Below are 24699 nucleotides of genomic sequence, written 5' to 3' on the forward strand. Positions count from 1 at the left end.
AAACACTGTACTACAACTGTAATGTACGATTTTATATCACCGACGATTTATTTTTTTCGTTATAGCATTGTAAAATAAAAAATGTACAGCAATCCAAACATTTCAAACTGTAAGAAAATGCACACACATAGTTTAAAGGCACAGATAAACATTTTTTAAACATTTTTAGAAAAAAACAAACTCTACAAGATAGCAATATTCTGGAGACTAAAGTGCAGAATCTGATTTGTTATCATTACTATAACAGAAGGATCATGACATTATCTCACGCACACACAAAACAGTAGCAGGAACAAATATGGCAGTAACAAAGAAAAATTATAAACGCATACATAAGTTCACTTAATATAATTTGACCTTGTTTTCTTTTCTTTTTTTTTTTTTTAAATATATTTCTACGTTAATGTGGTTGGTGACATTCAATAGTAGTTTTTATCTGAATAAATAATCATCTCTTAATAACTTTACCAAGAAGTAATACTTAAAAGGCAGGCCATTATCATTTTTATGTTTCTATTTAGTGCAAGAAGAAAGGGGGGGGGGGGGGCAACGTTAGCTGCTAAGCATGACAAGTGCACATAAGTACTCCTGAGGTCGCAGGAAATGTGTAAAACCGACGGTCACGAGATTATATCGCGAATGACATCGCAAGTTTTCCAATCTTATTTAGAGCAGAAGTATATGAAGTATAAAAACACACATAAAAAAACATTCAAGCGTCCCAATGTGCTTGAGCAATTAAAAAGGATTGGTGTTCCAACAACAAATCTAGCCTAAAACATTATTTAAATGTTGAAAAAGGAACATGTAGTTCCCAAATGAAATGAGGGGGATGTGCGACAAAGTGGCTTACAATTGGAAATTTTAAAGTGTGTTTTCTTTGGATTTCAACATGTTTTGCAGACAAAAGTACAGAAGTGTATTGCTGCCACAAAAAAAGTCCAGTATCACCTTTTTACATGATAATCATCACGTTTTTAAACAATAGTATGTTTTTACATGATAGTTATCACGTTTTTACATGATAACTACAGTGCTTGATAACTACAGGGAAAATAAGTATTCAGTCAACCACTTTATCGGCACGTTCTCCCACTTGAAAATATTAGAGGGGCCTGTAATTGTCAACATGGGTAAACCTCAACCATGAGAGACTGAATGTGGGGAAAAAAAACCCAGAAAATCACATTGTTTGATTTTTAAAGAATGTATTTGCAAATCATGGTGGAAAATAAGTATTTGGTCATTACCAAAAGTTCATCTCAATACTTTGTTATGTACCCTTTGTTGGCAATAACGGAGGCCAAACGTTTTCTGTAATTCTTCACAAACTTTTCACACACTGTTGCTGGTATTTTGGCCCATTCCTCCATGCAGATCTCCTTTAGAGCAGTGATGTTTTGGGGCTGTCGTTGGGCAACACTGACATTCAACTCCCTCCACAGATTTTCTATGGGGTTGAGATCTGGAGACTGGCTAGGCCACTCCAAGACCTTGAAATGCTTCTTACGAAGCCACTCCTCTGTTGCCCTGGCTGTGTGGCTGGGATCATTGTCATGCTGAAAGACCCAGTCACGTCTTATCTTGCTGATGGAACGAGATTTTCACTCAAAATCTCTAGATACATTGCCCCATTCATTCTTTCCTTTACACAGATCAGTCGTCCTGGTCCGTTTGCAGAAAAACAGCCCCAAAGCATGATGTTTCCACCCCCATGCTTCACAGTGGGTATGGTGTTCTTCGGATGCAATTCAGTATTCTTTCTCCTCCAAACACGAGAACCTGTGTTTCTACCAAAAAGTTCTATTTGGTTTCATCTGACCATAACATATTCAGCCAGTCCTCTTCTGTATCATCCAAATGCTCTCTAGCAAACCACAGATGGGCCTGGACGTATACTGGCTTCAGCAGGGGGACACGTCTGGCAGTGCAGGATTTGAGTCCTTGGCGGCGCACTGTGTTACTGATAGCAGCCTTTGTTACTGTGGTCCGAGCTCTCTGTAGGTCATACACTAGGTCCCCCCGTGTGGTACTGGGATTTTTGCTCACCGTTCTTGTTATCATTTTGACGCCACGGGGTGAGATCTTGCATGGAGCCCCAGATCGAGGGAGATTATCAGTGGTCTTGTCTGTCATCCATTTTCTAATAATTGCTCCCACAGTTGATTTCTTTACACCAAGCGTTTTACCTATTGCAGATTCAGTCTTCCCAGCCTGGTGCAGGTCTACAATTTTGTCTCTGGTGTCTTGCAACAGGTCTTTGGTCTTGGCCATAGTGGAGTTTGGCGTGTGACTGACTGAGTTGTGGACAGGTGTCTTTTATACCGATAATGAGTGAAAACAGGTGCCATTAATACAGGTAACGAGTGGAGCCTCGTTAGACCTCATTAGAAGAAAGACCTCTTTGACAGCCAGGTATTTTGCTTGTTTGTAGGTGACCAAATACTTATTTTCCACTCTAATTTGAAAATAAATTCTTTACAAATCAAACAATGTGATTTTCTGTTTTTTTTCCCCATTCTGTCTCTCATGGTTGGGGTTTACCCATGTTGACAATTACAGGCCTCTCTAATCTTTTCAAGTAGGAGAACTTGCACAATTGGTGGTTGACTTAATACTTATTTGCCCCACTGTATGTGTTTTTACATTATAATCACGTTTTTAAATGATATAGTTATCACGTGTTTACATGATAGTGTCATAATTTTACATGTTAGCACTTTTCTAAATTATAACTATCACATTTGTACATGATTATCATCTTTTAACATGATTTCGAATTAGGGTTGTCCTCGATCCGATCGCATGATTTCCGATCATTATTCGTATATTTTGAAGATCAGAATTGGGTCAAGATCGTTGTTTTTTTTAAATTTTAGAGTATTAAATAGTTAGCTGCCCTTGACGTGCAATCCATTTTAACTGGGAGGCTGTCACTAGAGGTGGGAATCTTGGGGCACCTAACGATTTGAGGAGTCAGAGGCTACGATACGATTATAAATTGATGGCCCCCCGTGCATTAGTTACAAAAAATGTACAACACTCCTCTCAGGCTTAAATAAACTACTATTTCAGTATCAAGTTAACAGTTCAATACAGTAAATAAAATACTCAAGTCCCCATTCTGCATCAACAGCTTTAAACTACATTCAATTAATTTAATCTGAATCAACCGTTAAAGTTGGTAAAATTGCTCCCGTTATTCCATAATTTCCCTTCTGTCTACTTTCGGCAAGTGAAAGTTTTTAAACTGTTTCATCATTTGAAGATAGATTCAAATCAAGATTTTGCCGATTTAGGAGTATTTAAGATTAAAAGAAAATTAGGTTAGGTTAAAATTAGTTTGCTGTTACCATTACATTTGCTGCCATCCCTCCCACTTCAAACGGATTGGACATCTATGGCAGTCAGTGGCAGCCAATGAGTTCATTTTGGGGGCATTTCACATCATTTGGGCTACAAAGTTTTGTGTTATATCATTGTTTTCATTTATTGGCACACCCCTAGTACCGAGGCTTTCGTATCTAGAGGCACCGCTGTAATTGAAGTTGATAACATTGGTGCAGAAAACATGCAGTAAGGGTTAAAAATATTTTGACTAGGGATGTCCTGATCGCATCTTTTCGCTTCACCTGAAATCTTTTCGCTTCACCTGAATTTGAGAATTTGCTGATAATGAGTCCCGAGCCGACACCAAAGTTTTTTCTTTTTAAACTCAAGTTCCAAACGTGATCCTGTCCCACCGTGCTGCCTTCACAATATGAATTCTTTTAAAACAGGAATAACATAGAAAAATGCTTGTTTTTATTACATGCTTCATTGAGTGACTCCACTCAAATCCACTTTGCTGCTGAGAACAGCCTCTCACACAATAAGGTGCCACAGCACACTTAGGGAAGTTTAACGATGATTGACACATTTGTGCCTTTAATTGTAGAGCTACCAAGCTTCTCTAGCAAGATCGAAGCTACAAACCTGTCAATCGCCGTTAACTTTAAGTAGCAAATGCAAGCTGGACAATTTGGCCGCACTGCTAAGCAGGAGGGAGGGTGAGAGGCTGTGGCGCTGCACTAGCATGAAGCAGAAAAACATATAAATATATTTTTCAAATTAAAACCTTGATCCTTTTCACCCAATTCCAATCCTCTGAAAAATAGCGAGATCGGCCTGATTTCTGATCACGGGATAAGGACATCCCTAATTTTGACGGTTGCCATAGTCATGGAACTTCTCAGACATCTCCTTAATTTAAGACTTGACATTTATCCCTCCCTGAGAAGGATACAAAAGCACTTCATGCATGTTAATGCAGCTGTAGTAATAGTACAAGCTAGTATTGATGAGTATTTGAAGGAGACTAGTGATATGCTGGCTCCTCACATTGAGAACCAACACAGTCCTAATTAAAACGGGTCTCTTGCTAAACGCGGTTTCCCCATGCACCCCTACTTGTTGTAGTCCTGCAGAGAAAGCTGGAGTTTAGTCCAAAGCTGAGGGTCACCGCTTCCGAGGGCTTCCAGCAGGAGCGCCGTATGCTCCCGGAGAAGCTGAATCTGACTTTGGGTACGTTTGTTGTCCTTGATCAGCTGCTTGGTGCGCATGGTGATGCCTAGCAAGCCGCAGTTGCTGAGAATGTTGTAGGTATTGCTGAAACGCTTCAACTTATCGCTTTCTGCCAAAAGGCCGTCTGGGCAAATGTCAGGGTTGTTGTCCAGCTCGGTCCTAGACTCGTAAGTTCGAGGGGACGGCGAGGTGGTCACCGTCATTGAAGAAAGACACTTCTCATTAAGCGGTTCAGAGTTTTCGGCTGGCAAAGTAGAGCAATTGGCCGATACTTCCTGTTGGGTCCACTCAGGGACAGAAGTGCCGCGTTGCCCGTTACGGTGTTGATATCTCCTGTGTCGCTGGTCGTACACTGAAGATGAATTACCCCTGATCCTGGAGGATCCTGGCCTCTTGGACAGTGTATCCGCAGAGTTTGGGGCAATCCTAGGATATGACTTGAGGGTGGACATGTAACTTTTTGACTGAGGGGTATTTTCAGGGGTTGTCTTTGGAGATATCATGGGTTGAAGCAGAACCATCTGAGATTGAGGCATGACATCGAGGGATGAAGGAAAGCCCCACTGTTTCTCATTTGCGTTCACGTGTGATGGCTACAAACAGGAAGACAGATCATATCATCAAGAGTCTTTATTTATTTTTCTTGAAATTAAAGCATACCTGACGTCAAAGCATTCTTATTTTCGTCAACGATGACTATGACGAGCTAAAAATGTGTCTTGGGAGACTTTACACGAAATGCCGGCTTTCGTCTGATGAGATGTAAATGTGACATATTTTCTGTCATATGCTCAAAATGCCTGATATTTTCTTATTGTACGTGTAGTTAGCCTGCATTGTAGTAGTGTTTGGGTCGTGTCACTCAAGGGAGATGTGCTGCGCCTCTCCCTCATTCACCTCACCGCAGTTTAAGATGTGTTTCATGCTAAGGTGTGTTTTGAAACACATGGTAAGATTTGTTTTCTTATCTTGGCAAGAGGGAATATGCCATGTTGCTTTAGCCTTTAAAGGTTTGTCCTGCGTGATCATCACACATATCATCTCACACTAAATGTTACGAATACGCATGTGCCGGTATGAGATTTTGACGGCACGATAACCGTGAGCAAAAATACCGCGGTTTCACGGCATCACGGTATTGCAATTATAGCTCCAAAATTTTGAGATGTATGGGTTTTAAAAAAAAAAAAAACTTTTTTCCATTTAACAGGTTTTTTTTCAGAACATATTTGCAAATTGGAACATGAATATAATGTGAAAATAAATTAATGTGAAAATAAATAAATTAACAAAAAATAACAAATATTTTATATAAAATTAAAATAAATAGAACCTAGACTATACCCACAGCCAGAGCTCAAGTTGCTCAATAATAGAGCAAGAACAAAATAATTGCTATAAAAAAGTAAAAACACTTCTAAATAAAATTAAAAATATATACTGTATGACTTTTTTTGAGGGGGAGAAGCTGAAGTTTCGCCATTTTCAGCCACTGTGTCAACTCTCTTCAACATGATGTCATGCCTTTGTGTTAAAAAGAACAAAGAATTCATAAGTTAATAAGTTAGTTAAAAATGTATAAGTTAGTTTTATAAGTTAGTTAAAATGTAAATATTGTTGAGGTTTCAAGGTTTCATCTAAAACAAAAAGTGAGGAGTGAGACCTCCTTTCGCAATTAGCGATCTTTGACGCGATCCTCCCCCCATTCATTCAAGCTTGTTTCTCACTCAGCGGCTGTGAGACATAAAACGTCGACGAAGCTGCTCTCCCAGTTTAGCCTAGGCTAACATTCGTCTTTGTAAGTTTTAGTTAGTTTGTATATTGAATTTGAAAGGAAAATGTATGTTTTGTTTTTGGCGACCTTTTTCATGGTGCTACTGCTATCCTGTTGAACCTACTCACATGTGGAAAAATACAATTGCATAACGTTTTAAATGTATTCATTTGTATATTTCACCACGATTTGAGAGCTCAATAAATTGAAGAAAAGTACGCCTTGTGTTTCGAGGGTTTGTTTTTGGGTTTGCTGGCTGTTTAGCAGAATAGCGTCACTGACACTCACGGCAACAAACGGGAAGGGTGAGCGCTGTCGCACCAAGCCACTTCGGCTGCATTTTGGCACATGAAAAATAGCGAATACCGTACTAAGGTATGACGGAAAATTTTAGTGGTTTTGAAACCGCGACGTTTTCACACTACGGTAAACCGTGAAACCGGTAACCGGCACATGTCTAGTTACGAATAGCGTTTGCATATCATTTATGTTAGTATTAGCGTTCACTTCAGTGTGGCGAGAATCCTCTTCAACTCTCTGACAACTTTTTTTTAGCATACAGTTTGTGGTGTCCAGGTCAGGTCTGCAGACTGCTCCTAAATGGGGGCGTTTCACCCCTAAAATTTGACACAATGCGAGTAAATCTTCTTGCACCTGTGCAAGGACAGATTTTATATTTTTTAAAAACATTATTCTTTAATTCCAGCCCAGGTGAATTAAATTAAAGACTTATTAATCTTGTTTGAGATGGGGGCAGGCAAAACAGGACGTCAAATAGTGTGATCTAGTCGCTGCTAAAAGTCACACCTAATCAATTGTATGACACCAAACAAGTGGAGCTACAAAAACAACATAGGATATCTGTAAATGATATCACTTGACCTATCTGTTATATTCTAACCACATTTCTTGCAATAGACCTGCAAAGTCAAGATTCTTGTTGAATTTCATAATTTTGATAGCGCCAATGTTTAGTTACGCTTGCGTGAAATCTAGCATAAACTTCTCAGAAATCCTAGATGGGACAAGTTTTAAAAGTACAATGGTACCTATACAAACGATTGCATTGACATACGATCCGTTCGACACCCGACGTAAAATTTGAATCGACATTTGTCTCGACATATGACGACATGTTCGAAATATGAGGATTTATGGCAGCTTCGCCATTTCAGTTTTCCCGCAAGACATGCGCACGGCAGACTTTCTTGTGAGGGAAATCAACATGATTCTCAAGAAGGTTAAGTGCAGGTGGTGAAAAAAAAGGTGACGCTTACCACTGGAATTGAGAAGGAAATGATTATAAAATATGAGCAATTCAGTGAACTGGCTTAACAATCCGGCTGGAATATGTCTAACATCTTGAGGACGACTCTCATTATCATGATTATTCTAACATCAGCGAGGAAGTATCCAGCTTCGTCAGGTTTTTAATCATTTATTTCAGAACTTATGCAACACAACACAGATACTGTTTGCCATACCCGACGCTAACAACAACAGAACATAGAAAGAGGAAGTAGAATTTCTGCCGCACCTCTCACCGTCTCGACACTCACACAGTGCGTTCAGGGGAAGCAGGAAAAACACAACAGCCACATTACTGTAGAACCCAATTCGTTTCACTATTATTCCGATTTGTATATAAAATGTATTTGTTTTGCTATGTGTAATTGTTATTTGTAATTGTGCCTGCAGTATTTATGAAGGATTTGGCGTAGATTTTGGGCTGTGGAACAAATTAATCAAACTATAATGTATTTTTATGGGCAAATACCACTCAACATAGGACCATTTCCACATACCAACTAGGTCCTGGAACAAATCAAATTCGTATGTAGATGTACCACTGTATTAGTATTTAACATAAAAAAAAAGCCAGGTATGTTTTTCATCTACTCGCACATACGCGACCAGTTACATTGCAGGGTTTTTGTTGTTGTTGTTTTTACTGCTGACAAACTCCTTCACGGTTAAATCCACTAGCTGGCGGTAATCTAACAATCTGGTTTGCCAAAGGAAAATACAACAGAAGAAAAAGAAGGTGGTGGTTAGCGATTTGTGGCACGATTAAGGGGCTCGTCACATGGGACACTATGAGCAATGGCAAAATGCGAAATTCATGACCGTTGAGCTAAAAGCCAAAACACGGGGTGCGATGCGACCGCAGCGGCAAGCGACATCACTGACTAATCTCTGATTAGCTGTGAATTTGGGGAGCATTTTGAAATTTCTGAGTGCCAACAACTTTCCATACTGCTGCAAAAAACATGCCGAGAGGTATCATAAAGTATGTGCTGGTCGCACACTGCTAAAATGATACGCTCTCCATGTGATAAAGTGTGGCGTGAGGTGATGTCCATTTCCGGGTTGGCCAGTGTTCTCACAGCAGTGTTGTTTTTGGCAGCCGTTTAAATTTTCGTCTTAGTCTTTTGGACCAAAATACTTTTGTGTCTTAGTAATATTTTAGTCATTTCAAAATGTGATCGTCTTCGTCTAGTTTTAGTCAAGGAAAATTCAAATTTCATCTTGTTTTAGTCGACAATTCTCAAAATATTTTCGTCTATAAACTTAAAAAGTTTTAGTCCATGAATAAATAAATGAAAGGTTTCCAACTATTTCAAATGAACATGCCAGACGAGCACATGCCTTGACGCCACAGACTGTATGTAAAATGTTTTCCAAGAGTTTAAGAAGACCCCAAGTCACCTCGCTAAATGCTAATGCTAACGCAAACGCTATGCTAAGACTACAAGTTATTTTAGTGTGTGATGATCACTCAGCACAGACTTCTAAATGCTAAAGCAACATGGCATATCTAGCTAATAAAAAAGAAAAACTTACAAAGCAGCACCTGATACGTTTCACAAAAGGAGCCTGGAATGGGCACAGGCTTACTCACCAGCCGGTGAGTAAGCATGTGTGTCGGGCGGAGGGAAGGTGCAGCACGTCACATGAGTGACACAACCAAACACCGCTAAATGCGTGCTAACCACACATGCAATAAGAAAATATCACACGTGGTGAATTTGTGATGGAAACTATCGCGAATTTTCATCTCGTTCTCGTGTCGTCAGACGACAACTGGCATCCATCTCGTTATGTTTTAGTCTCCCAAGTCACGTTTTCAACGCGTCATCATCATGAAAAAAATTGTGCGTTGACAAACTAATTTTTGTTATGGTCATCATTGACGAAAACAACAATGCCTCGCAGGTGATTTTTGGATCAATGAATCCATTGCGGATTGGTTGTACTGCCAAGTGATGGCGACGGAAATAGAATAAAATTTCCATGTTAACCTAATTTCTAAGCAGTATACTGGCTGATGTCAACACGGATAGAGAGTAAAATATAGATTCATAAGTTTGTAGTTTTATACATTTATGATGAACGTATTTATCGGTTAAACTCTGGAAATTATTGGATAACTTTGCATGTCGATTTATACTTTGCACCCCTGAATCTTCTGCTTGTGCCTCTAAAATATTAAGTTAGGGGCCACAGTGCTCCATGTAAAAAAAAGTAAGTCTAGAGCCCTGCAGGTGTGTTTAATTTATTGAAAACTAGCAGTACGTCCCGGCGTTTCAACAAATTTAAACCATGGACTCTAAACAGGGAATTACAAAACTGTGTGCGTCCATGTTTAAATATGTTCTATTCGAGAGCGTTACTTTTTAGACCTTTTTTAATCACAAGCCAAGAGTGCCCTCGCATGGCTTATTGTGGGTAATGTTTATTCCTTAGTCGGTCAGTGAAATAACATTTAAGCACATGTACAATTATATTATTTTCATAACATTATATAAATCGCAGCTTTGTATCAGTTGAAGGCTGAGCCAAACTATGACGAAGAGTCAGATTTATAGTCCAGAAAATATGGTACTTGTCTTTGCTTCATTGCCATTTATTTCGCAACCTTTTTTGCTCCAATATAGCATATATTTCTTTACTATCGCTCACTGACCAAATAATTATTTACAGAAGGGTTCATTTTCTTACGTCAGTATAGATTCTCAGTCAACCAAGTCATGCTCAAATCCTCAAATGTTGAATCGATTGTTCGGGCAACAGTGGACTTCCTCTTAATCTGGGTTTACCATCTTGAAATGGATTTTGGTCTGATTTATCTGACCGTGGGGCTAAAATGTGCACGCTACCATCTGTATCACAGACATTTTGAGGTTCTGGTAAGGAAAAAAATAGACTCAAGAAAAAAATAAATATTTAAATTTCTTCTCACTTTCACTAAATACAGCTTCATTTCGGCATAATTGCCAATAATAGGGCATAAGTGTCTACCAGAGGTTTGTCAGCAAAACACTGTAATCGATAATTAAATAAGGAAACTGAACTCCATGAAGTTGCCCCATTTCAGACGAATGTTTACATAACAATGATGTCAACTGTTTGTGCTACGTTTTTGCTGTAAAAAGTTTTGTTTGTGCTGCTATCATTTATGAGATAATTACAATTCTTTTATAGGTCAATTTGAGGTCAACCAGTCCCCTATTTTGATTAAAAATCGCTAAAAACAGTGTCAATCATTTGTGTTGGTATGCTTTTAATTTGTCGTGATTACATCACACAGACCCCTGTCTATGGCGGAAAGGAACCGCAATGGTGCCATTCGTTTGTGCTAGGTTTGTGCTGCTCTTGATTAGTAAATACTGAGATATACAGTAGTTTTAAGTGATGACGTCACTCGCAAATCTTCGGTATTCTAACTCCCACGGCTGACACAGCGTCCCAACTCTCTCAATAATATAGGGATGTCCCAACAACTAGCGCAAATGTAGCATGAATGTATGGCACCACTTCTGGTCCATTTTGCAGTAGATGGAGGGCTGCAAGTGATGTAATCACTAGAAATGAAATAAATATCTCAAGTCCTCCATTTCCTGCAAAATGGACCTGACGTGGTGCCATTCATTTTTTGCTAAGTTTGTGCTAGTTGTTCAGACACCTCCCTGTCATTGAGAGAATTTGGTTCGCTCCGTCAGCTATGGGAGTTAGGATACGGAAGACCAGCGAGTGACGTCCTCACTCGAAAACGAAATTAACGAAATAAACGTCATTTTTTTTACAGCAAAAATGAGCACAAACCAAGCACAAACGAATGGCACCATTGTGGTTTTGTTTCGCCGTAGATGGGGGCTGCGTGATGTTATCACAACAAATTAACAGCATAACATCGACAAAAGCGTTGCGGCACAAACAGATACAATTTTCGCACAAACCAGCACAAACGATTGACATTTTTAGCAATTTTTAATCAAAATTGGGGGCTCGATAACCTCAAATTGACCTACAATGGAAATGTTAAATATCTTAAAAACGATAGCAGCACAAACAACACTTCATAGAGCACAAACGTAGCACAAACAAATGACATCATTTTTATTCAAATTTGCATCTAATGGGGGGCTAACTTCGCGGAGGTACGAAACTGTCATGACCGAGTTATGGTAGCTTTTGCTGGAAGTGACATAATATATAAGATAAACTTTGAAGCAGTGATGTTTTTGGCAGCCCTTTTAATCTTCATCTCTGTTGAACGAAAATACTTATGAGTCTTAGGCTACGTCTTTATACTAGGACGGATAATGGCCTTTAACGTGTAATTAGACTATACGGCATGTCGGTCCGTAGATTTTGCTACACGGGGTAGGTGGCCGTGTAATTTTATAAACTTCGGACCTGCCACCTCGTATAGCCAGGCGTAAAGCCGGGCGGTTTACCGAAAATTTACAGTTACCGAGATGGTTCTGGATGTTATTTTGACCATGTCGGTAAATTTGTTTTTTTAATGAAACCCGCTTTGACTATATGTTTTTCGGGTATGCTCATTCCCCTTTAAGAAAGTACAGCGAGTGTACTTACGAGTGAAGTCACGTGGCTATCAGAAAATCAAAGAAACAGAAGCACTTTGATATCAACCGGTATGCTAGTACTAATGCTACAGATGAACGTGATGGAGTCGGGAGATAAGTAAAACGGCTACCGGTAACCAGGCACAGGCCTTTCGAGTATAGCATTAGAAGACGCTCATAGTGTGGTGTTAGAGCTAAGAAAGAAGTCGACGCCCGTTGTCTGGAAGTATTTTGGATTGGAGAAGGATGACGAACCATCTACATCAGGTCCATTTCATAAATAGTGGATGCCGGAGCAGTACTTGGGCATGGACTGCACCTAGCAATCAGTATGTCGTGTTCTTTTGCATCTCTTATCGCTTTTTAAAGATGGTACAATTTACAATGGATCAGCTCAGCATTCAGTATAAAGGTACAGTATATAGTCCAACAGTGAAGCCTTTAATATGCCAGTTTGCAGCCACATTTATTTTTCTGTATGTGCTTGCTTTATTCTTTGTTATTACAGCCATCATAAAATCTTAAATGTTTTATTGGTATACGTTATAGCAGTACATCTTGATGTGTGTGTGTGTGTGGGTTGGGGGGGTATGTATGGATCAGAAAATGCTCTGAAAAAACATGTCACAGCAGCCATTAACAATACATAGTCGGATACTCGTTCATCTGTTTGAAGAGCACTGTTCAAGCCCCTCTTACTGTAACTCATTTGTGTTACAATGACATTTCTGCACAGCAGTGGCTATAGCAATATTTACAATGTTGTACATTGTTCAAGTCATACAAGCAGTTTTAAATATTTATCCATGAGTGCTTATTGTTTACAAGATATTTTTATACACTTAAATGTTTAAACTGAATGTACAATTGTTAAATATGTTAAATTGAAAGCTGGTAAATAAATCAACTAGAAACTGTTAATTTGTATGTCATGCATTCATTTAGATTTTCAAATTATATAACAGGCCATTTGGGCGGATTTATCGTAATCGAAGTAAACCTGCTCCATTTACCGTGATAAGTATTTCTCACGCCTTGCCCTAAGCCAGCGGTATCCGTGTAATAATTCGATTCAAAGGAAGCGATGTCGCGGAGGGCGCCATTGCCGTTTTTTGTGTGGCATTACAGCATTGTAAACAATGGAAGCAGCTTTTATAAAAATAACTTAACCCTATACACTCTAAGAATTTTTGCTGAAATTAGGGGATGATATTTCTATGAGTATTTAGAAACTAAAAAAAACAGTTCAAACATGCCTTGTACCTTTTTTAATTCGTAAATCATCAAAGGATCATGTCGTGAACTTTTTTCATTTTTGAAAGTATCATAACCAATTAAGTGGAAGAATTTCAAATGCCAAATATGGAAAAATCACACACATGACTTGATTACTAATAAACTATAAATCTCAGTAAGGTTTTGACAACTGATCATAAAAATGTAACATCTTGGCTTTATATGCTCATTGAGGTTGAGCAAGTGAGCATGGAGTAATTTACATTCCAAAAATGGCACTTTTTGACAATAGTTTGTAAACAATAGACATTATTATCATTAAACTTGAAAAATAACATTTTCTATTCGTTTAAATTAAATGAAACCTCATCTTCTACATCTGGGAGGGGTCTGTTCATCCCCGGTTCTTCTTGGAAGGGATCAATGCCATTGTTTATCAACTCTTCTTCATCCGAATCCATGTCCCCTCTTTCTGGAGACTCCTCATCAGACTTGGCATAATTTACTGCTTGTACTTGTCTCCTCCGGACTAGATGGTCTTCTACTCGTGTTCCGCACCTTCTTCTACCGCTGCCATGTGGTTGTATTCCCATTTTTCCAATTTAATTGTGATAAAATGGATTATTCCAGCAGAGAGGATATAAACGTTTGTGGGCGCAAGATGGCCGCCACTGACATGAACTTCAAATGGACTTTTCCAGTCGGCTTGACAAAACTTGTTTAGTTATGATGCCAGAGTGCTGCTATCCAGGGGTCGCGTTAACCGAATATTTTCCGTCGTTGACCGATTTTTTTAAAACGGTGACGGAAAAAACTGAAGTCCATCCGTCATTTTGACCGGTTGCAATTCACACCCCAGACCACAGGGTGGCGAGTGAGCATATTATTTAGCTATTGTCTCTCTTGATGCATGACGTCGTTGGCCTTACTCTGAAAAATGTCAAGGCAACTGAGTGTCCGAAGTTTCTTCAAACAGCCCCAAAACGACGATGGTGTTGATAAAAGAGGTGAAAAAACAGGGACTGTACAAGTGGGCACGCAATTCAAGTCCATGCGCACCAGGAGGAAAGTGTGAGATGACGTTCAGGCCACAGCAGGTGAACTATTAATTTAATTGTTCCATATGCTACATATGGTAGGCTACCTAACTACTGGGGCCACAGTCAGCTGTTTTTGTCACTGCGGAGAAAAAGTTACATATTCATCTGCTTGATGTGTGATGGCACGGTGTGGATTCTCTGTTAAGCTTGTTCGGACAGAATATTAATTTAAAATGAACGAAAACTAAATACTATTGAATACGTTGAAGCGGTATGCAATGTTAAGAGTCTTGTTAGCCGTAGGCGCACTATCCTAGACCCCTCACTATCCACTCGCGGGGGCCTGCGCTTGTCAGTGACGTTCCTTATTCTCGCTAGATGATTATACAACTTTAACATTTGTTAATAATTTGCTCTGTGTGTAGTATCATCCATCGCTTTTCCTTTTTAAATGGGCACTTATAAGCGAAAGCAAGAAGTAACAACGGGAACATTTTTAAACAGGCAGTTCACGGGAGAGCATTTCGACTCTTCGGCCAATCATATAGCAAGAGCGAGTGGCTAGTGAGGGGACCGCGTGCGGCTCTTAAAGGCTCAAACACACCAGCAACGTGAACGTCGCGTCAACGATCTCGCCGCGATTACGCTTCGAAACGCGGCCGTTAAAGTCAATCAGCCAATGCACACCAGTCGCAGTGCGTCCGCGTGTTAGACGCGTCCCAGAAGCGCTAAACGCGACGCACGCGAAAAGAACAGCAGAGTTTGTTTTTTGACGCGAGACGCAGCCCCCCTTCGTCAATACTACTAGGTAGGATCGGGCAGGCCGGAAGTCACTCGTGTAAAGATACGGTGGATCCGGTGGATTTTCAAAATAATATGCAATCGTAACTTCCTATATAAATAAAATAACTGAAATGAGCTAAAACACCTGCAATTAATACGAATAATACACAAATCCTGCTACACAATTAAATTAATTCCTGCGTGGTGCTTTAGCTTGAGAAAAAAACATCAATAAAGCTTAGAAAAATGTTCATAAGAAAAAAAATGTTAAAATCTTTGTCATTGGGATTGCTTTTTGCTTTAGCACATGACTTCTTTTTTCTTCTTTCAAAAAGAAAGCTCGCCAATACGCGGGGTCTGAAAGGCAAAGTGTTGTTGTTTTATTACCTTTAAATACCCGCTATTCTCGCGCGATCTTGCAATCCTCGCGTGAACAGATCGAGCCGCTCCACAGACGCGGTGCTCGTGAAACGCGTCCTATGGAAATTGACGCCGAGCGTCACTGGTGCGTAATCGCGGCGAGATCGTTGACGCGACGTTCACGTTGCTGGTGTGTTTGAGCCAAAGTGTCTCTGTCACATGACTGTCGTAGCCGGGAATGCGCTCGGCCAAATGGACACACAAGTACGGAAGGTGAATTATGCCAAACAAAGGGTCACCACAATGTCATTACCATCATTTTAAAAATTTAAGTGACGGGTAAAAATAGATTATGACCGGATTTTTATGACCCTGTCAGTCAAAATGACAGACAACGAAAAAGTCTAGCGCAACCTCTGCTGCTATCTGATGTTGAATGAAATAGCTACTATTCGTCAATACACTGGTCAAAAATTATGTCTTTATGACAAGTTCAACAGACGTTGTGGCCCAGAGAAATCAAGGGGACGTCATCGCCCTCATTTCTACAGCGCCGAGTGTATTGGGTTAAACGCAGTGCGGACAGGTCTAAATTGTTGTCAGAATATCCAAAGCAAAAAAGTATCCGTCCAAGCGTAGACGTAGCCTAAGACCATAATTAAGAAGGCTGATAAAAACAACACTTCTACCACTACACCGACATCTGACAAGAAAACATACAGGAAATGCTGACAATGTTCTGGACGAAAACAGGGACCTGTACGTTAATATCCGAGTAGTGACAAATACGTCAGAGGTATAAAATAAGTCTGATTCGGTATCTATTTTCCTTTAGTTTGTCTACACAAATTGAATGTAAAATTCGTTGAGCCTGGTCTACATGCTGCATTTACCTGATTGAGGACAAAGTTATTCATAATGAGCATCGGGGAAAGTCCGGCGTATGAGCCTCCCATCACAGCCAGCTGCACACCAGAGGCGTCCTGGCCGACGGTGGATCTTCTCCTGCCAGCATCCTCACAGTCAGTCCCATCTACTGCGCCCAAATACTCAGAGCTGGCATCTGGAGGGGATGATACAATAGAGCTCATCAGATTTGACCAGTCTAATGTTACGAAGAGCACTAAGGAAACCATTGGCAGATGAAGATAACCATCTTGAGAGTCCCTGGAAAAGAAACCATCAACCTAATGAGGTTTCAACCCACCCGAGTGGTTCCCTTTTGTGTTATTTAAAACTGAACTGACCATGACATGACAATCAATGTGACCTAGATTTCTCTGATCGCGGCTGACCTTTTAAGATGTACACAAGTGGACAAAGTTGCTGGTACCCCTCTGTTCACAAAAGGAAAACCAACAATCACTGTCAGAGGAACGTTGTCCCTGAAGCAAACAAACATAAAAAACAAGCTATTTTCATCCTTCTGCTGTGAATTTGAATGAGTTTATCACTAGTAGATGTCTAATAAGTTTGAAATCAAAAGGAAGTGACCTGTAAATGCTCTACAATGAACGGAAAGTGCTGGCTGCAAATACTCTGGTGTTGAATGAATGTTTGACTTATTTTGGTTTAAAGAAGTGTTAGATACTTTCTGTTTATCCTATAAAGTTCATTTCACTTCTCAACTATTACTGTCTTCATCTGCTTAATGAAATATTTAACTGAGTTTTTTTGTTCCAAACAATCTGATTTAAAAATTATCAAGCATGCCCAAACTTTTGCATACCACCATCTATAAACCATGCCAGGGTTAGCATGGTATCCGCTAGGAGTGTAACGGTACATGTATTTGTATTGAACCGTTTCGGTACGGGGTGCTCGGTTCAAAACGGAGGCGAACCGAACGGGTTTCTGACGTAATCTAGTGCTGTCAAATTTAGCGTGTTAACGGGCGGTAATTAATTTTTTGAATTAATCACGTTAAAATATTTGACGCATTTAACACAAGCGCGAAATGACCCGCTCATGCATACCATAATCCCACTGTTACGTCCCACGGACGGCTTGCTAAGGGCGTAACATAAAACGAGCCACACAAACAAGTTGCAAGTGGACACAAATTTATTCACATAAGTCGAACTCGCAACGAACAAAATATACAAAATGCGGAAGAAGCTGGCTTCAGCGTAAGCCCAGGCCTAAACAACAAACAAAATGAAACTACACTTAAATCCAACCTGCTAAGTAAACCCTGATCGTGAAAAGGAAATAACAAAAGATGGCAGTTTACGCCTACTGCTGTGGTGCTCTTATTTACAGTGGTGAACAAAAACGAATGAACACAAAAGACCTCATCGAAAAAGCGGAAGTGTAACAAAGTAGCGATCAAATGCACAGGTCAATGAATGGCGAGCAAACAGCTGGCAAGGAGAGGAGGTACGTGGCACTTATACTGTCAAATGCGAACTCTCAGCGTGTTGACAGCGGCTAGTTTTTTAAGTTGGCACCCTTCCTCGGGTGGCCCATCAGTGGCAGTGACGTCGTCTTCCCGTCCAGTGTCAATCAGAGTACGTCACGTTGGGAGGGGAGGCAGCCAGCTGGCGGACGTGACGATCAGCTGACTGACAGTCTCAAAAAAGATAACAATTAAACGGCCAGGGCCGTCGCACCACTCAGAAATGCAGTGAGCAGTGTGGGTAACGGTTAAAAGTCAACATGGAAGAAAAGCAGGTTGGCCCTCTGGGTGGGGAATTCAAATAAAAAAAAAATATAAATATAAATATAGATGGAACAACTCTCAGAAAATGTAAATAAGCTGGTTTGCCTCAGCGACTGGCTAGAGTATGAGTAGAGAAGGCCACATTTATGTGTACACTACACACACTTTGCATATATTATAAATAATACTTTTTTGTTACTGTTCTAAGGCTCTGTTGTGTGTTTGTTTTTGCAGAGAAAAAGAAAATGTCTTCAACAGAAAGAATGCTAATGTTTACGCCATCTTGTGAATTTATTGTTATAATCAACAAATACAGTACTTATGTACAGTATGTTGAATGTATATATGCGTCTTGTGTCTTATCTTTTCATTCCAAAAATAATTTACAGAAAAATATGGCATATTTTAGAGATGGTTTGAATTGCGATTAATTAATTTTAAAGCTGTGATTTACTCGATTAAAAATTTCAATCGTTTGACAGCCCTAATATATGTAACCCTTACTTTTCGAGGCTGTGGTCATAAAGTTAATATGGGAAACTTGATACTGTTCAGTGTTACAACTATTCAATTTTGCACATCAGATATTTGTTTCAAGAAAAAGTCTGAGCCAATGTTATTTTTATTAGTGGTGCACGATAATTATTGGTCCGATAATTATCGGTCCGATAATAGGAATTATGACGTCATCCCAATAAATCCAATAACATTATTAATAGGACCGATAATATGTACTGTGCTGGCTGGCCTGGAAATCAGTTGACCATTTGCTGGGCATTGCTGCCACCTGCTGGTCAGAATAATTCGCTGCATCTATAATTTGTTCCACGAACTCATTCACTTTCCACAGTGCTGTGTCTAGCGGTAGCATTGACAATCGTGAATGCTTTCTGATACTTGCGTTTCCGCCTCGGAATTATATGTCTAAGTATTTGTTTACTATAACATACGGATGTGCAATATATGTTTACTTCGGTGGTGAAGGGTCATATTTACAGAACTTCATAAGTTGTTGTGTTATAGAATCCAGCCAATGCTTAAGGCCAGTAGCTCAAGCTAGTGTGCTATGCTATGCATTAGAGATGTCCCGATCCGATATTTGCATCGGATTGGACGCCGATATGGGCAAAAAATGCGCATCGGTATCGGATCGGCCGACACGGAAAAATTCCGATCAGACTTCCGATCCAGTTTTTTTGAAAATCCGGTTCGGGTTTTCCAGCGCACCGATATACTTAATCCATTCCAGTTTTTGCTTTGGTTTCCCTAAAATTCGGTCCGCATTTTACGGCACACCTTACACATATTACATTTACATTACCGTCTCCCAATTCACCGAGAGACTTTATCAGTAAAAATGTCAGCTGTGTGGGATCATTTCACCTTGAAGGACGACAAAGACGAAGAGGCAGAGTGCAACATATGCCACAATAAAGTCAAGCGTAGTGGTAAAGCTGTAAGAAGTTTTATTACAACCAACCTTATCAAGCATTTAGCGAAATACCACCACAAAAAATATGAGGAGTATGTTAAGAAAACTGAAGACAAAAAGAAAGGTCCTACACAACTAACACTGGCAGAGACTTTTGCTATGCATGACAAACTGGCACTCGACAGTCCCAAAGCCCAGGGAATAACAAGAGTCATTGCCGAAGAATTCATTCTGGATGACGAGCCATTATCTCTCGTGAGTAAAGACGCACCATCCAACACTTTTATGCTGCATTCCAGAGAAGTGGGAAGTCGGATTTATCCCACTCGGATGGTACCAGTTCCGACCTCAAACCGTTCCAAGCAAATGTAAACAACAAAGATGGCTGATCGCGACGAGGTGTGTTTCATTTTGGCCATCCAAAGACATTTTGACCTCCAGCAAACCTGCCTTCCTATAAGCGATCAAATAGTAAAGGAAAAACGACGGCTGCGTTATTGCCCACACTGTAAACTGCCTTTTTTTAGTTACATCCTTTGCTGATCGTCAATATAAAAACATAGTATAACAAAGATAATTCACTGAATGAGAAAAAAATACATGGCGTCTCAAACTTGATTTACTTCATTATTGTGTTATCATTCAATACGTTTTCTTGAGCGCCATTTCATCCAGTGACGTCAGATTGAAACAACTTGGAAGTCGGGGTAGTTATAATTTCTCCGACTTCGCGACTTGGACCTCCCAGTTCGAGTGGCGTTCCAATTATATTTTCCTAGTTGGAGGTCGGAAAAGTCCGACTTCCCACTTTTCTGGAACGCCGCATTAGAACCACGGTACAACATGCCGAGACGTCATTACATCCTTCAGCGATTCGGCCGTGGAAGATTCGAGAACAATTCACAAACATCCAAATTCTGATTATTGAAATATGTCAAGTAAAGCGGAACTAATACACTGCGCGGTCTTCGGGACGCAATGCCGTCCATCATGCTTGTCTAATAGATATCATATGTATATAGAACTAGATGCAAAATGCCAGACACGACACCGTTAGCAACACGTGCATTAAAAACTATGTGCGTTAGTAAACAGCCGCCATCTTAAAGCAGGAGACTTCCCTTGTAGGCTGTTGTAGTGAACCTTCCAAGCGAACGTAATTAACTTTTTATCTAAAATACTCCTAAATCGGCAAAATCTTGAATTGAGTCTATCTTCAAAACAGTTTTAAAACTTTCACATGTCAAAAGTAGACAGAAGGGAAATTATGGAATAACGGGAGCAATTTTAACAACTTTAACAGTTGATTCGCAAAATTAAATTAATTGAATGTAGTTTAAAGCTGCTGCTACAGAATGGGGGACTTGAGTATTTTATTTACTGTTTTAGAATGTTAACTTGATACTGAAATAGTGGTTTATTTAAACCTGAGAGGCTTTTTATACAATTATTGTAACTAATGCACGAAACATTAAAAGCATGTAATAGCTTGGGGGGTTTGTGGGATTTTCCACTGACAGTTTACAATATTATTTGCACGTTTTACTGACTGACTATGCCATTTCTGTTTGTTATTTATAATGTTTTGTGTTTGTCACTGAATAAATAGGTCAGTTTCTTGTTACCAACCATTGTGTGTTATTCAAACTCACCTAATTCAGCTGGCTAGTTGTTATCAAGAGTACTAAAACCCTTTTCAACATGAGTCTGACAACTAAGTAAGGAGGCTAAATAACTTTAAACTTTAATACATGCTCAGATAGGCCGGTATCGGCCAATATCAGTATCGGATCGGAAGTGCAAAACAATATCGGTATCGGATCGGAAGTGCAAAAACCTGGATCGGGACATCCCTACTACGCATACATATAATAGTTGTCGTGTAATGTTAGTCCTGTCAGCATGCTTGGTAGGATTTTATACTATGCAGAGAAACCTCATACTTTATTGAATATGGGTTCACTCACTGCCGTTTATATTGATTATTATAAGGCAAGCCATTAATCCATTTTGTTCTACCATATTTTTGTTATGAGGAATGAGTGATGAACCTTACTATATAATGTTTGCATTTTACAGTGTTAGTTACAGTGGGGAGAACAAGTATTTGATACACTGCCAATGGGAAAACTCATTGGCAGTGTAACAAATACTTGTTCTCCCACTGTATAAGTTAGTAAGTTATTGAGAGGCCTTCTGGTTATTGATAGGCTTGCTGTCCTAACCTGTCTCCAAGGTTAAGAAAGTTGTTTCATGGACCAAGACCAAAACAGTCTCTTGTAGCACCAAATATTTTTCTCTGATGACCAAGCACAATACCTGTTGGGTTTATGTTTTAGTTCAGTGCTCATTGTTCAGGAAACACATCTTCAATTAAACTGACTAATTGATTGTGATTGACTCAAATTATAATTTATTTGAAAAAATAAATATTGGCACTTTATTTGAAGTCAAGACTGTTCTTGTCTTTGTTTTGTACATTATAATAATGTTCATGTCATTATGAAAATTCTGGTGAGGTCAAAGGCAAATGTATGTTGAATCCACCATTATTATCATTATTTTTTTAAACCTCCAGGTGTTCAAAAACTCGGGTGAATATACATTTTAAAAATTATATATTTATTATCGGTTATCGATATCGGTATCGGCTTTGAGGAGCAGGAAGTTATCGATATCGGTTTCAAAAATGGATATCGTGCACCCCTAATTTTTATCTTGTTTTTCAAAATATCTACATTTCAGAATATTGTATTTTCTATTTTTTAACAGAATTCTAGCTTTGTATAGGGTAATGTTCCTATTACTGAAAGCACAAAAGTGTGTAATAAACTAGCACATTTATATTTTGCATTTTGTTTTCTTACTGTACCGAAAATGAACCGAACCGTGACCTCAAAACCAAGGTAAGTACCGAACCGAGATTTTTGTGTACAGTTACACCACTAGTAGAGGTGTGCAAAATTTCCGATTCTTAGATTATTCGCGATTCGGCCGTGGAAGATTCGAGAACGATTCACAAATATCCAAATTCCGATTACTGAAACATGCCAAGTAAAGCGGAAGTACAACACACTCAGCGCGCCGCGCGGTCAATGAGGAACGGAGCGAGAGTAGCTAAACATCATGCTTCTCATTACCCGGCCCCTCGGGTAATGCCAATGCTCAACTGACGGCTCTCGCTCAACTCATGCCACGAGATAAAAAAAACACAACAACATACCTGACTGCTGCCGAAAAGCTGCTACAAAGTACATCCACATAATGTTACGGTAGATATCATTTATATAGGACTAGATGCAGTATAGATTCGGTAGCGTTAGCAGCACACCTACAAAAAGCTAGATGCGGGGGTTAGAAAACGGCCGCCATCTTAAAGCAGTACACTTCCCTGCAAGGCTGTTGTAGCGAACCTTCCAAGCAAACCTAATTAACTTTTTATCTAAAATACTCCTAAAACGGTAAAATATTGACTTGAATCTATCTTTAAAATAATTTTAAAACTTTCACATGTCGAAAGTAGACAAAAGGGAAATTATGGAATAACGGGAGCAATTTTAACAACTTTACGGTTGATTCACAACATTAAATTAATTGAATGTAGTTTAAAGCTGCTGATACAGAATGGGACCTGGAGTTTTTTTATCTACTGTTATTTTTGTATATTTCTTTACTGCTATATGTTAACTTGATACTGAAATAGTAGTTTGGTTTAGCCTGAGAGTATTTTTGAACAATTTTGGAACTAATGTACAAAACATTAAAAAAAAAAAAAAAAAAAAAAAAAAAAAAAGGAGGGGCGTGCATCAATAATCGTTTTATAATCGAATCGGAGCCTCTGAATCGTAATCGTAATCGAATCGTTAGGTGCCCAAAGATTCCCAGCTCTAACCACTAGTATCCGCATATTGGCCTGTTCTTATCACTTAGTCATTCATTTCTTGCATAAAGGGCTCTTTTGTCAGCCCACACAAACATTCTTTCTCATTTACTCATTTTTTAGATTTTATTGTTTTTACACTATGGTTGTAATATCTTTATTTTATTATGAAGTAGACAATTGTACTTGAGTCACGGGAACTAAAACGACCTGAATACTGACATTGATATATCATTTGAGTTCTGTATGGCATGTGTTTCACCCGAATTGTCGCATCCTAGCATAACATTTGTTCGTTGCTGACATTGCTGGTTGTAATTTCAGGTAAGTATTTTGAAAAGATTTGAAAAGTCAACGGACGAGGGTCCCTTAACAGAAGGACTATTATTGTTCTGGTAATGTAATATTTATTAGGGCCAAAAAAAAGGAAAAAGAAGGACTACGAGATATAAGTTGTACTATTGCTACAGAAAAATGTCGTATTATTACGTAGGTGTAATCAGCTACGCACTTTACGTACATATACCCAGAGGTGGGTAGTAATGCGTTACATATACTCTGTTACATTTACTTGAGTAGTTTTTGAGAAAAATGTACTTCTAAGAGTAGTTTTACTTAGCTATACTTTTTACTTTTGCTTGAGTAGATTTGTTAAGAAAAACCTCTACTCTTACTCCGCTACTTTGGGCTGCACAGGAGTCGTTACAGTTTTCCTCTTTATTCTACATATCAGATTTTTTTTTTATTTGACAGCGATGCCAAGTAGCTGTAGCAGCTGTAGTAGTAGCAAGTAGTGCTACCGATTTCACCAATGAGATGGCACAACAAAAATCACGACTCCATTATACCAATCATACGCAAGCTTGCCGTTCTATCTTCACGCCAGCCTGTTCAATCATGTTGATACCAATCAGACGCAAGCTTGCCGTTCTATCTTCACACCAGCCTGTTCAGTCATGTGGTGTCTTTAAGGTACCGTCCAAAATGAAGTATTTGATATAGAGTGCTGCCCTCAACATGACTCGAAAGTGCGGATTTTAACTTCTCTCCCAGTTTTTAGTCGGCCCCGATTGAGCACGGAAAACCGGAGATATGA

General features: G+C 39.3%; 1 protein-coding gene across 1 annotated transcript in view; it reads right to left on the reverse strand.

The window, feature by feature from the left end:
* Nucleotides 1-357: 357 nt before the first annotated feature.
* LOC130930876 (CLOCK-interacting pacemaker-like) overlaps nucleotides 358-24699 on the reverse strand; it is a 28684-nt gene continuing 4342 nt past the window's right edge. Inside the window, exons 3-4 of the mRNA XM_057859138.1 lie at nucleotides 16523-16692; nucleotides 358-5156 (exon numbers count right to left, since the gene is read on the reverse strand). Of these exons, the coding sequence (XP_057715121.1) occupies nucleotides 4446-5156; nucleotides 16523-16692 (881 nt within the window). The 3' untranslated portion in view covers nucleotides 358-4445. The remainder of the gene's footprint in view (nucleotides 5157-16522; nucleotides 16693-24699) is intronic.

Source organism: Corythoichthys intestinalis, chromosome 15 (assembly GCF_030265065.1).
Source record: "Corythoichthys intestinalis isolate RoL2023-P3 chromosome 15, ASM3026506v1, whole genome shotgun sequence".
In the NCBI taxonomy this organism is placed as follows: domain Eukaryota; kingdom Metazoa; phylum Chordata; class Actinopteri; order Syngnathiformes; family Syngnathidae; genus Corythoichthys; species Corythoichthys intestinalis.